General features: G+C 43.8%; 1 protein-coding gene across 1 annotated transcript in view; it reads right to left on the reverse strand.

Annotated features, from left to right (window-relative positions):
• The window catches only part of LOC126259616 (kalirin), a 1784965-nt gene that overhangs the window by 423842 nt on the left and 1345990 nt on the right, over positions 1-15133 (reverse strand). Inside the window, exon 30 of the mRNA XM_049956530.1 lies at positions 3637-3892. Within this exon, the coding sequence (XP_049812487.1) occupies positions 3637-3892 (256 nt within the window). The remainder of the gene's footprint in view (positions 1-3636; positions 3893-15133) is intronic.

Genomic DNA, 15133 nt, shown 5'->3' on the forward strand with positions numbered 1-15133 from the left:
CTAGCGAGTGTCGATGCTGAGGTTCGATAGACATCCAGCGCTTTGCAGAATGGTTGTTTTTGTGCACGCCTACTGTAGTTTCTCGTCATGCAGAGCAGTGTAATTGACAATAAGACGTCTTAAGAGTGCTTCACCATATGCTTCCTGCCGAGCGAGTCGACGCACTGATTCAGACGTTGCAGTCGTATTAGTAGGTAGGTTCAAATTACCATCGGGCCATTCTGATTTTGGTCTTATCTTGTTTTCCTGTACCACTTGACGAGCATGCCGGAATCGTACCTCCAACAAAAGGGCTCAGGCTTTGTCTCCAATAACTTCGACGGCGACGATGCGCCAAACGTAACTTTCCTTCCTTGCTTTAGTTTCTATTTTTACGCATGCTGTCACTGTGTACTTACTGTCCCTAATCTGAACATTCCTGCAGTGGAACACGTTTCCATTTCCTAAAATTTGTCAATAAAATAGGAAGTCAAGGCGAGTACAATTACAGCTCAGTACTGATTAGAATGCATCATTCGTAGCAGAAAGACATTTAGATTGTAGATTTAGTAATTCGTTACAAATTATGCATTTTTTATAATTAGCGAAGTAGCAATCAATGTGTTGGTACAGTTGATACTAGTAGTAAGCAAATGCAGAGTCCGATTTTCAGAACACATTCTCTCGCTTGTTGTACAGGTGGTCTCTCTACACAGCATTCGTCAAATTTAGCTGCTTAATACACCCCTTGCCGAAAGGATCATACACAAAACAAAACAACAAAGAAAAGGCTCGCTTCGTACTTGCACTAACAATGACATATTCTAACATAATAAGAAATAACTATTGATTTCTTCATCAGTACTAACTAATAAACCTCCAAAAAATTGTAACAGGGACTGCTATGAAGCTGCAGTGTGTAATTACTGAATAATTGTCACAGTTGTTTCCATAACACTAGAATAATAACAAGAATAATTACTCTTAATAATCGGCTACGTTCCATGCTGAATATTGCAATGTAGAACAATACACTTATTCAGGCAAAGCGGTACGTGATATGGGAGCCTGCAGGTGAAGGTGCAGTCTTACTGACTGAGTGACAAACCGACTACTTGATTAGCTGACAAACCGACTCAATTCGCTCCTCATAGAACGCCGCATATTGTTCCTTAACTTTCAGTCTTTGTCCGGCACTCAAAGACAAAAGCAGGTAGCGTTCACCGTTGATCAGTATAAAAGACAACGAGTGATATCTTCAATGTGCAACTTCGAAGAGTATCGGTTGCCACACATTAGTGCCACGGTGTGTCAGAATAACAACTGACGTCTTAATCTAGCTGCTTCTCTCAGAACAAGACAATCTTTCAGCAAACTTTAACCTATTGTTTTTCAGCAGATCTTTTACTATAATAGTATGTTTACTGATCTGATTTTGCATTTTTGTAGTTTTCCTAATTTACTTACAGCCACCTCTATTCAACTGAGACTGTGCGCTGTCTATAGCTACCAGGCTGTCGAAGACATGTTAAGCACTACCTTTCTTTATTACGGCACACTACAGACTCCCTCCATCCCTAATCCACTTTCTCAATTTAGCTATTGCTCATTCTGTAATAACCAAGACACAGGAAGAAAATAACATTAATATTCATCCTTCTGATCTTCCTTCAAAGGAACTGAAAGGATTTTAGTTCCTAAGTGTGTTTCTCCCTTACCACAGTATTTTTAAATTGTGCCTGACGATGTAAAGTACGCAGAATAAGAAATGAATTTGGTGAGACAATTCCGCTGCAAAATACTTGTTTTATTTATATATGTTTATACATATGCAGATACACCACTAACTGAAATGTCTCTCTCGACTGGCGACTGTTCCCTTTGAGATCTGAGATTTTAAATAGCACGAGAATCTAAACTTTGCTTGGGGGTCATCCTTAGACAACATGCATCTCCGCTGGTTAGCGCAGTCAGTGCCAATGCCACATGGACCTACAGCTTACGTGCTTCGTCGCAGCATTTCTCTTCAGTACCTGAGAAGACCAGGGCAGGCTGCTGGTTCTGTCGAGCAGAACAGAGCAGTTCTGTAGCTCGCTAGGCGCGACGATTAGATACAACGGAACCAAGATGGGAACTTGAAATTACGACCGCATCCGAATCACTTCTCCACGCCACAGTTACGATAATCTTGGACGTCCTATTACTGCGTTCCGTCACTAGGCAGAATCTGTGTCACACCATCATTACACATGGTTGGTATCTACGTTCCGGGTAATCTTTTGTTATTGTTACTTACTGAGCTAACCAGTCCCATAACCAACGTTTCCAGTTTTCCTCCGTGGCAACAGCACTTCTACCATTACTACCTCCTAATTTATCAAATGTTTAAGCCTCATTTTAAGTGCGTCTGTAGGATCGCTATGGAACCATTTATCCGTTTGCGTCCGTAGTCGACCCCTGTAAACGTAAGTTGTGCTAATGTCTTGTCCTAAACCCTCTATAGCACTGTGTCGCCGAACGCTCACTCGTGTACCCTTGATGACTGCACGACCCAAAGCTTTACGCCTCGCATTGGCCGCTCGAGTGGTCGCGCGGTTTGAGGCGCCATGTCACGGATTGTGCGGCCTCTCCCGCCGGAGGTACGAATCCTCCCTCGGGCGTGTGTGTGTGTGTGTGTGTGTGTGTGTGTTTTGTGCTTAGCTTAAGTTAAAGTAGTGCGTAAGTATAGCGACCGATGACCTCAGCACTTTGGTCCCTTAAAAATTCATACACATTTGAACATTTGAGCCTCCCGTGGGCCCGTCAGCACCGACATTGGACTGTTTATGACAGGAAACATGTTGCCCGGTGGGACGAGTCTCGTTTCAAATTGCATCGAGCGGATGGACATGTACAGATATGGAGACAACCTCGTGAACCCATGGACTCTGCGTGTTAGCAGGGGACTGTTCAAGCTCGTGGAGGCCCTGTAATGGTATGGGGCGTGTGCAGTTGGAGTGATATGGGACCCCTGGATGCGTCTAGATACGACTCTGATAGGTGGCACGTAGATATGCATCTTGTATGATCACCTGTATCCATTCATGCCCATTGTACATTCCGACGGACGATGCGACGCCCCACACGTCCCGAATTGCTACAGAGTGGCTCCGGAGCTTTCTTCTGAGCTTATAAACACTTCCGCTGGCCAAGAAACTCCCCAGAACGTGCTGTTCAGAATAGATCACCTCCCACTCGTACTCTTACGGATTTAAGGACAGTCCTGCAGAATTCATGGTGTCAAGTTCCTCCAGCACTACTTCAGACATTAATCGAGTCCATGCCACGTGGTGTTGGGCACTTCTGCGTGCTCGTTTGGGCCCTAACGATACTAGGCAGATGTACCTGTTTCTTTGGCTCTTCAGAGTATTTTTGGTTACCTAAAAAAAGTCATGCGATAGAGAGTTAATTTTAATCGTGTTTCGCTGCCATTACTGTAATCAAGCTTGAGGCCAAGAGGAACTAAGCATACCGCCTCGCAGCGGTCTGGACAGCGAGCTGGGATGGTCGCTTCAAGCCGTACAGTAAATGCCCCGCTTCCGCTCGTTGACGACATGGTTTGCAAGCAAATTCAGCGTCCGCGCGATGGGCAGGACGTAGAGCTGTACGGGTACTCACCAGAGTCGTGGTCTGGGGCAGGCTTGCGCTGCGGGGACGTGGTCTTGGCGGCGGCGGGCGGCTGCTTGAGCACGGCGAGCGGCACCAGGCCCTCGGGCGGCGAGTCGACGCCCGCGCTCGGCATCCGCACCAGGCACCAGTCGGCGCCCGCCGCCTCCACCACCTCCACCTGCTGCCCCTTGGTCACGCTCAGCTCGTGGCTGCCCGCCGCGGCCACGTGGTCCGCTACCACCCACGTCATCTCCACGCCGCCCGCCTGCAACACGAACAAACACGTGTGTGTGTGATCGACCGAGTACACTGACGCTACTGGTACTACACAACTGGCCATTATAATTGCTACACCAAGAAGAAATGCAGATGATTGGACAAATATATTATACTAGAACTGACATGTGATAACGTTTTCACGCAATTTGGGTGCATAGATCCAGAGAAATCTGTACCCAGAACAACCACCTCTGGCTGTAATAACGGCCTTGATACGCCTGGGCATTGAGTCAAACTGAGCTCGGATGGCGTGTACAAACACACCTGCCCATGCAGCTTCAACACGATACCACAGTTCATCAAGAGAAGTGACTGGCGTATTATAGCGATCCAGTTGCTCGGCCACCATTGACCAGACGTCTTCAGTTGCTGAGAGATCTGGAGAATGTGCTGGCCAGGGCAGCAGTCGAACATTTTCTGTATCCAGAAAGGCCCGTACAGGACCTGCAATATGCGGTCGTGCATTAACCTGCTGAAATGTAGAGTTTCGCAGGGATCAAATGAAGGGTAGAGCCACGGGTCGTAACACATCTGAGATGTAACGTCCACTGTTCGAAGTGCCGTCAATGCGAACAAGAGGTGACCGAGACGTGTAACCAATGGCACCCCATACCATCACGCCAGGTAATACGCCAGTATGGCGATGAGGAATACAAGCTTCCAATGTGCGTTCACTCTGATGTCGCCAAACACGGATGCGACCATCATGATGCTGTAAACAGAACCTGGATTCACCCGGAAAAATGACGTTTTGCCATTCGTGCACCCAGGTTCGTCGTTGAGTACACCATCGCAGGCGCTCCTGTCTGTGATGCAACGTCAAGGGTAACCGCAGCCATGGTCTCCGAGCTGATAGTTCGTGCTGCTACAAACGTCGCCGAACTGTTCGTGGAAATGGTTGTTGTCTTGCAAACGTCACCATCTGTTGACTCAGGGATCGAGACGTGGCTGCACGATTCGTTACAGCCATGCGGATAAGATGCCTGTCATCTGGAGTGCTAGTGATACGAGGCCGTTGGGATCCAGCACGGCGTTCCGTATTACCCTCCTGAACCCACCGATTCCATATTCTGCTAACAGTCATTGGATCTCGACCAACGCGAGCAGCAATGTCGCGATACGATAAACCGCAATCGCGATAGGCTACAATCGGACCTTTATCAAAGTCGGAAACGTGATGGCACGCATTTCTCCTCCTTACACGAGGCATCACAACAACGTTTCACCAGACGACGCCGGTCAACTTCTGTTTGTGTATGAGAAATCGATTGGAAACTTTCCTCGTGTCAGCACGTTGTAGGTGTCGCCACCGGCGCCAACCTTATGTGAATGCTCTGAAAAGCTAATCATTTGCATACCACAGCATCTTCTTCCTGTCGGTTAAATCTGGCGTCTGTAGCACGTCATCTTCGTGGTGTAGCAATTTTAATGGCCAGGTGGTGTCACAGATTAAAAATAAAAAAAAAAACATATTTTATATCTACTGACAATTATCTGTTTTAAGCTTGGTCTACAAGTAACGATATGTTGCATGATCATGCGAGACTGATGGCAAGACTGACATAAATGGCGCAGCTACACTATTGAAACTTTTGCAAAGTTTTTCACTCAGTCGTTCCGAAACCGTCATTAAGCAAGAACTGGTAGTAACAACGTTTGTACTATGTACTCTTAAACGGAAGAAGAAAACGAGGTCTACACATCGTTCTCTGTGGTCCTGGGTTTCGTTACTGAAGAGAAAGACATTCTCCCACGTGAATCTTCTCGGAGAACTTCAAGCAGAAACTAGGAGGTCGGCGCGATTACTTATGTTTCGACACGGAAACGCGCTGTAAACTGTTAAGGCTTGTAATCTCAGATATTAAAAAAGAAGACAGTGTCATGAGCGCGGCTATCAGCCCTCACGAGAGACCAACCAAACGTTCAGGTTTTTAGCGACTGGCAGAAGCTACAAGGACCTTGAATTTGAGAAAACATTTTGTGGAGAGATTCCGTTCTGCATAATTTTTGGTATCATTAAATTAACAAAGTATTTAAAAATTCCCGTTAAGCTTGAGGATTTTTCTATATTGCTTATATTACTATCTGCGTTAGTAATACAATGAATTGGGTCACTACGTTGTGGATAACCCATTTTGATACTGGTGAACTTTCCCTGATAATTATAGGAGAAACTCTGTTGCATTACACTCTGTTCTCCGGAAGCACTAGCACTGTTAACAACTCCACAGTTTTCTGCTAATGCTCCCAGTCCAGCTTAAAAAGTAAGATTATTAAATACATGTTGCTACCCTATAAGATCATGTAGTTTATGCTCTATATATTTCCCATAACCATCAAATTCATCCTTAGAATCAAAGGTTTTCTATGTTTGACACTGATCTTTTCACATATTGGTCTTCGACATTCGAGGAGGGGAGTAAATCAAATACCACAAAAAAGGTTAATAAATTTCTTCCGCTGCAGCTCCAGATCGCATGGTCTCTTTTGTTTTCGCTCTCTGTTTGCGGTAAATGGTTTCAAATGAGCTGATCTTTTTGGTGACCAACTCTTTCGTTGATTTAGGCTCCATTTTCTCGAATTATTAACCAAACCAAAGCGTGCCTTGTTTTTTTTTTTTTTTGTCTCATTTGCCGCAAACCTCAGATTTTACTGCCACAGACAAGGAAAACTTTGGTACAGCTGTATGAAGTTCGTGAAAAATTCGTGCGTCCAGCGCCGTAAGTATGCCATTGTCTTTCGCTATTGTACACACTAAAATAACAGTTGGAACCTTTAGCGTGACCGTGAGTAGACTGGCAGTAAAGTTTCAACAGAAAGACTGACGTACGTGCACGTGCACAGACTTAAGACTTGTTGACAGTCTTGCATGTACACGAAGTTATAGCATATCAGTCTTCTGTGGCTTTGTGAAACTTGATTCAGTTCATGCAAGACTGTCAAACTTCTGCTTGACAAATCTGACGTGATCATGCAAGACTGTCGACAAAACGTTACGTTTAGACCAACAGATACGAAACGAAGCAAGAGAGTACTGTTGAGGGTTGCCTACATTAGAAATCAAGGCGCCGTTGTTACGTCAGTGCTATACTGGCTTCCTTCCGTCCTATTCCAGATATGCATGCGTGACGAGTCTTAGAATTGTAGCACTGAGGTCGCTTCCTGGTCGTCCACTAGTTCCCTCTTACTAAAGCGTGCAGCACTTTAAAGCCGTGACGCAGCATGGAACTTGAGTGCACGATCTTGATGTTGTAGTGGAGCACTGAAAAGGCAAGAATGACCGATTCTTGGGATCAGTAGGCGTCTAATGATGTTGTGTTTGGTGAGGCTAGGGGGAGTGCACGATCTGAATTGAGTGATGCAGTTTATATAATTGCAAATTTGTTCCAGGCGAGGAAGAACTATGCCTGGGAAAAGTACGATGACACTTCACATGGGAATCACACAACTTCGTCAACAAAAAAAAAAAAAAAATGGCTCTGAGCACTATGGGACTCAACATCTTAGGTCATAAGTCCCCTAGAACTACTTAAACCTAACTAACCTAAGGACATAACACACACCCATGCCCGAGGCAGGATTCGAACCTGCGACCGTAGCAGTCCCGCGGTTCCGGACTGCAGCGCCAGAACAGCTAGACCACCGCGGCCGGCCAACTTCGTCAAAAGCAAACAAAATAGTTGTTTCCTTATATAATACATTTTCTGTTAGCTTTCGTATATGGTGTAGAGTTGTTATAATTAAATTTTCTCTACTGGAGCCAGTGCAGAAGGAAAACTATTTACTGTTGTTTGGCCAGCTTTATAAGAATGATGTTCAGACTACGCGCTGCACGATTTGCGTTGTTAGTAGTGTTACCATCACGATTTCTTGTTAGGCGGCGATACTTGTCCATTTGTTTCTTTTTTGGGGGGTGGGGGGTGGAGGGGGGTGGGGGAAGCTCGGACACCGAGGACCAAAGACATGCAGTGTTACTGTCACACGTTGCTGCTGCTTCGCCAATACGTCATCCCTGTTCTATGTGAGACAGGTGTTTAGGACTCAACTGTTCTGATGCACGATGGAGTTCTACTTTACACTGATCGAGAAGTCACTCGGTTACTCTGTAGCACATTTGGAGAAAAGCGAATCATTGGCCGCTCGTTCCAAACTGCGTGGCGACCAAGGTCACTAGATTTCCGGCTGTGAGGCTACCTGAAGCACAGTGTTCATCAATGGGGCACTAACACACTTTGGAGGGTGAAGATGATCACAGCAAAGGCGGTAGTCAACATTGTACCTGAGACGTTTCGGGCAGTGGTACAGCAATCTCTAGTGCAATTCCAGGCTATCGTAGATGCACGTAATCGTCGTTCTGACCAACTTTTACAACATGGAACGTGAACATGTGTAAGCTTTCTTTAAAAAATTGTCTATATGTGCGAATACTGATTATGTTGTTTCCCAAAACTTTCTCCTGGTGTAACGTATACTTTAGATATCGTGTTCGACTGTTGAGCAATACTGACTGTTGGTTGGCCCTGTGCTGCACATCTGAACAATGTTGTGAAATAAAACTTTAAACTTAATGAAATACAGAATTTTAAATAATGAAAATGCATCTGATTAAATACGAAAAGAAACTACCTGTGTGTTCAATGAAAACTACATAACTGAAACTCAGTACCGAAGTACATATGAACGTTAAGTGATATGTAGTTCAGTGTTTGACTTGGAATAACAACAAAAAGAAATTATTGCTCTACTAAAAACATTTAAAAAATAGCTGTATGAAATTACCAACACTGTTCACTGAAAATTATTCTGTTTGCTTAGCACAACACTTGCTAATTCTGACTACGTACTGCTACCTCACAAGAATGCAAGGTGAGATCAGCCCTGAAATAAATGTGAAATATCTCTTGCTCAGCACTCTGTTTTGTGTCTCATGTACTGGCGTCCTCGAAAGCAAATACATATCAGCAGATGCAGCACATAAAGAAAAATTACCTACTATAATTCTTTTTTTTTTGCTTGTCAAAAAATGTCGGTTGCTACTTGTGGCGTAAGGTGCAATGCACATGCAACAAAATATTCAAAACTTTACTAAGAATGATGGAGGTGGGTTTTACATTAAAGAAAATCGTTCTTGAAAAATGAAACTCTGATTATTGAGAAAAAGGACTGTACAACATAAGGAGATTCTAACAATTGCGAAATTCTCCCACTGTCAAAATTATCGACATCTCAACCGAATGCGTAATTTTTGACATAATGAAACAAAGACATCAAATTAACACTAATCATAAAAATTATTATTGATCTGACGGACAAAGATTTCCTTCAGCTAATAGTTCTGACAAATAAACACCTGATTCTTGCGCATGCATGGTTTACCTTCAAAATTTCTCGAAAAATATTCTCCATGACTACAAAGAATGAAATAGCTTTATAAACAAATTTTCATGTCCATAATAAAGTATTCCACATAGTTTCTCCCAGATTTCATTCTCTGAAAAACTCAACGGCTCACTACTGTGACTCAATTAAGAAATGCCCCATCGCAGCACAACTGACTTACTAGCAAGTGTACCACACATAAAACTAAGCAGAGTCAAGGATCTTATTCACTATTCGTGCAGTGCGCTCATTCATCTTTGTCCCAGTACATTAAAGGTGAATTATTTACAACAGCAGAAAACGTATGAAAACTTTACACACCGCACCGGTACGCAATTAACGAATGATACCATCTCCTCTAAAAATGAAAACGTGTTTCTTTCAAAGGTTTCTTCGCTACTTGTGTGTGTGTGTGTGTGTTCAAATGGCTCTGAGCACTATGGGACTCAACTGCTGAGGTCATTAGTCCCCTAGAACTTAGAACTAGTTAAACCTAACTAACCTAAGGACATCACAAACATCCATGCCCGAGGCAGGATTCGAACCTGCGACCGTAGCGGTCTTGCGGTTCCAGACTGCAGCGCCTTTAACCGCACGGCCACTTCGGCCGGCAGTGTGTGTGTGTGTGTGTGTGTGTGTACGTATGTACGTACTTAGAAAGTAGAAACAAAAAATATTCAGTGCCATTTCATTATCGTCATGCCAAACAGATGCGTATGTAGCGGCAATGTCATGAGTCCTCGGTTATAGTCGCAAACACTTGTACTCGCTGTCATTTCTACGCCGGTAGAGTCCACTTGTACCCGACAACAGTCTCATGCGAGTATACAGAACTCATTTCCACTTAACTACTTACGCGTCTATTACGACAAGCATGGGACAGGTAGTAGGCCGTGTCCACGCAGGAGGCTCCGAAGCAGCATTTGTCTGACGTAATGCAGCGAAACCAGGGAAAATTTGTATCAGAATAGCCGCATGGTGAATGGAGAGTTTATCACACCGAATACAAGGTCAGTCTGTCGTAAAGAGCGCAACGTCATTCGTTTAGTCCCTGCCGTACAATACTGCTTTTTTAATAAAATATTTCAAAGAACGATTTTTTTATAAAGTAAAAAGCTAGTCCTACACTGTTCATTCATTTCACAACAGAGCAATCAGTTAATTTTTTTTTTAATTTACTGCCAAACGAAATAAATTAGCAACAATTTCCCTGGACGTGACTCTTCTGCCCAGGTAATGAGTCACATCGTCTGCGAGTTGGTGAGATCTTTGCCATTCCGTCACCATCGACCAAAGTCCGTCTCGCTATTACCAACCTCACACATGACGTCAAATCTGGTTAATTATTCTGAGACGAAAAGAGAGATGTGAAAGAGGTTACAAAGCTATACTTTTTAGATAAACAGAGTGCACAATAGAGGCTATTTATTGAATAAAATCCAGTAGAAAAAACAGCAATACATTGTACAGCCTCGAAACGGTAGCGACAGCATTTTTTACGGATAACAACAGGCGCATGCACCAACCAATGTCTATCTCCTAAATCGCGACTGCAGAGCACGTCGGCAGTCGTGACCACACAGTAATTGGCGCCGTCCGGCTCCTAAGATCAGGAGCGCGCTATCTGTAAGCCGAACATCTAATTAGCTGCGGAGCTCGTGCGGCGCGAAACCTGACCGCGAAAGAAAACCGCTCCCGCTGCGACGCGAGTGTCAACAAATTAAACGGCGGTTGCGCGGGGCTTTTACGACCTGCCGGCCACCCTTAAGCGCCAGTGTTAACTCATTTGCGCGCCAGATAACCATCGACCCCTGGCCGGCCGGCAGTAACGCGCTTAACGCTGATCCCCACGTCGTGTTCAATAGTTGCCGCCTGCGATACGCGGCAATGACGGGCGACTGTAAAAATTAACCCGCAGATTCAATCCCTGAGCGCAGAGAAAGAGAGATTCATTTCGCATCCAGCTACAGCACTGAACCCGCGTCGTGAAATTAAGTGTTCTTAGGGGCACATGTGCATTTACGAGATGATGCTGTAAAAATAACGGGGCTATTGTGGTAAAACACTTTATTTAAAAAATACATGTATTTAGTTATTGTCACCCTCAACATATACCCCTCCTCTACCCCTACAACGCTCCATACCAATTTTCTATTGATGTGAACAGTGCTGGAAGTCTTCCTCTGACTCCTTGATGACGCGTGCCGCTCTTACTTTCACTTCACCGCACTGAAATCTTGTTCCCGTTAATGTAGATTTGACCTTGGGAAATAAATAAAAGTCATATTGTGCTAGGCCAGGTGAATAAGGTGAGTGGGCTTAACACAGGGATCTTTCCTTCGCTAGAAGCCCCTTAACAGACAATGCAATACGAGCAGGTGCCTTGTCAAGATGCAGAACTTGCGAGTTGTTCTTCCACAATTCGGGTCGGTTTTTTCTAGTTTTCTCACGGACTTAACTAAAAACCTCAAAGCAATAAGTTTGATTAATAGTTTGACCTTCAGGAACCCATTAAAGATACACAATTTCATGAGTGTCGAAAAAACCATCATCATTACTTTGAATTTTATTTGCTCATTTCAGCTTTTTCGCTCTTGGTAAAGTTGAGCCCTTCCATTGCATCGATTGGCGCTTAGTTTCCGCATCGTAACTGAAAAACCAAGACTGGTCACATGTTAATCGTCTCTCCGAAAAATTTGGGTAATTTTCAAGGGTATTCAAAGTGTAAGTACAAACATTTTCAAGAGCTTGTATTTGTTCGACTGTGAGAATTTTCGGCCTCAGTTTCGCACACACTTTTCTCACGTTACATTGATTACTTGCCTTATGCATTGCTTGTCAATTCCGACAGTTTTAGCAATCGATTCAATACTCAGCCGACAGTCAAATCGAATAAGATCAGCCGCGGGGGATGGCCGCGTGGTTTAGGGCGCCATGTCACGGATTGCGCGGTCCCTCCCCCCGGAGGTTCGAGTCCTCCCTCGCGTAGGTCTGGGCGTAGGTCTGTCTGTTGTTCTTAGCATAAGTTAGTTTAAGTAGAGTGTAAGTCTAGGGACCGATGACCTCAGCAGTTCGGTCCCTTAGCAATTCACACACATTTGAACATTTTTGAATCAGATCACTTACTTTTTCGGCTTCCCGATCGTGAGGCCCGAGTCACCTACACTGTCTTCTCGGCAATCTTAAAAACGCGTACGCGATGAACAATCTTCGCTATACACTTCTTTTAATAAAAAGACAGGTTTCAGTGGCAGTTTTTCCAAGTCTCATGTGAAACTCGAAGTCAATTCGTTGCTCTGTTATTACAGTTAGCATTTTTCAGGTAAAACAAAATAACAGCTCTTACACAAACGAAGCCCACGGCTACAATGACTTGTCTACAGGCACCAGAGATGCCGTATTCGACAGAAAAAGGCTTCATGCTTCACAACTGTTGGTCGTTCATCTTTGTCGCTTGCGTACTTATTTTGTGACAACATCAGTCCCGTTATTTTATAGCTAGGCCACGTACACCTACACCTCGCAAAGCCCCCTATGGTGTGTAGCGGAGGGTACTTTGTGTACCTCTCACTTTTCCCTTTCCTGTTTCGGTCACCAAAGGTGTGCGGGACGAGAGACTGTTGGTAAGCCTTCGTGTGGGCTCGAATCTGATTTTACCTCCACCGTCTCTTCACGAGATATACGTAGGCGGAAGCAATACCGAGTGTTTCAAAACAGGAGGGTATAAACTGAGGCTTGTGCTCCCCACATGTAGACAGTAAAAACTTGAGCCCGAAAATGTTCATCACCCACATTATTTGCCTGGGTATGTATCCCGCTCACGTCCAATTCATTTTAATTACAATCATACTTCCGCTATCGTCTCTAATCTGTTCCATGGCCGCTTTATTTTTTCTTCTAATAATTTCCATCTTGCATCTCTAAATTTTTCGCCGAGAAATTCTCGGTTTTAGAAAGTTTTCCGCATTCAAAGTTGTCCTCTGGTATCGCAAGCCCAGCTTCGAAAACAGAAACTTGTAGTCACACCACCTTGAGGAACACAACGACTGTTTTGGAAAGCATTTTGTAATTATTATACATTTCCACCTCAGGTCATAAAATGGAGTCACTATCGGTGTAGACGTCTTAAGTAGTAGTGATCAGCATATGACTTGAACATGTTACAGATACGTTTTACATACAACATTAGGAACTGCCCGTTCCATCTGCAGAAAGTTATGTCCATAGTTTCGTTGACCTATGTATCTCATTCATTTCGGCTTTTCTCATCCTACTGAGATGTTGTCCCCACCTCTCTCTGTATGCGGTTTTTTCGTCATTAATAGCATCTGAATTCAATTCATTCTGAACGTTTTCATTTCTTATTAAATCTCTTCTTTTGCAACCCTTCACTCTCTCGAAAATCTCATTTCTGCTGTTTTTTACCTACGACGGAAAATTTTGGAAATTTGTGGTAAGGTCTTATGGGACCCAACTGCTGAGGTCGTCGGTCCCTGAGCTTACACACTACGTAACCTAACTTAAACTAACTGACGCTAATGACGACACACACACACACACACACACACACACACACACACATGACTTACGATGACAGAACTGTTTTAAAACATAGCAATTGCTAATCATTTGAGTGGCAGAGGCTTAAATATACACAAAATCAGGTCTACTAACGTATAATTCACGAACTTCAGTTAATGTAAAGCAAGGGACGTTGCTTCTAATCACCGCCGCTATAGGCATGACCCATGCTAAACACCTTATACTTACTTTTGTTGGGTACGTAACTCTGCAAAATCTGTTTCACAATCATTTCGTGGCCGGAAACATTAGGAGGGACTTATACACGTCAGTTCCGACTTGTTTTCCTAGTTCTGAATTCAGTATTCCAATCTCTATTTTGGTCTGAATTAGTTTTCATTCCGCTGAATGTGCAGCTTTAGGTATGATATTAATTGAAAGGAAGAAGCTATCAGTTGATCAAACTTTTCTTCATTAATGTTGTGGATGACATAAAAAAAAGAACTGATGGATTTGGTTATGTCGATGTGAAACGAATCAAAAATAATTCAATTTTCCACGCACTGCAAATGAAATCACGCCGTATGAAGTTACGCGTCACAGCTTCAAATAACAAGATATATTGTGCACGTTGTCACAGCGCCGTAAAATGCTTTCATTTGCGTTTGAATGAGTTCGGATAGTTTAAAAGGATTGATACAAGTGAGGTTGGAAATTTCGCTGTCCACAATTTTGCTACCGCTCCTAATCGATCCGCTTAAAGTACTGGAAAGCTGATGAATAAAAGCGACGAAAACAGCTGTACTCGCGTTCTGTCTGTGTGTATACGCTGCACGATCAATTTGTACCACAGGACAACTAAAGCGACTACGGCGTGCGTTGCCTTTTTGTATCAGTATGTACGGTGTTTATCTGTCGTGTAGGATGAAAACCCTCAGGACCTGAAAGGAAGGAAGGTTGCAGTTTTGCGTCCTGCCGACTTCAAGGCTGAAGCGAACAATCCGGCACTGGTACGAAGATATTTGCCGAAACTATGTAATGTCTACACAAGAAAAACCATGAGCCCACCTTGTAAATCACTGAGTCGCATAGATTTGTTTATCTCTTGATAATTATAATGTCGAAAAGCTGTTTGCAGCCCAGCAAACGATGTGGAGCAGAGGTACGACACTGATTTCGCATTCACTACGACTTGGAGTGAGTGGGGGATGGTTTGAAGTGATATTCCTTGCCTAGATTTAGGTTTCCCTGACTCAGTTATGGTAAGCGCTGGGATAGTTCCTCCGGAAACGAAACCCGGTTTCTTCCCTAATCCGTGGTTAGGACT

The sequence above is a fragment of the Schistocerca nitens genome, chromosome 5 (genome assembly GCF_023898315.1).
Source record: "Schistocerca nitens isolate TAMUIC-IGC-003100 chromosome 5, iqSchNite1.1, whole genome shotgun sequence".
Taxonomy (NCBI): domain Eukaryota; kingdom Metazoa; phylum Arthropoda; class Insecta; order Orthoptera; family Acrididae; genus Schistocerca; species Schistocerca nitens.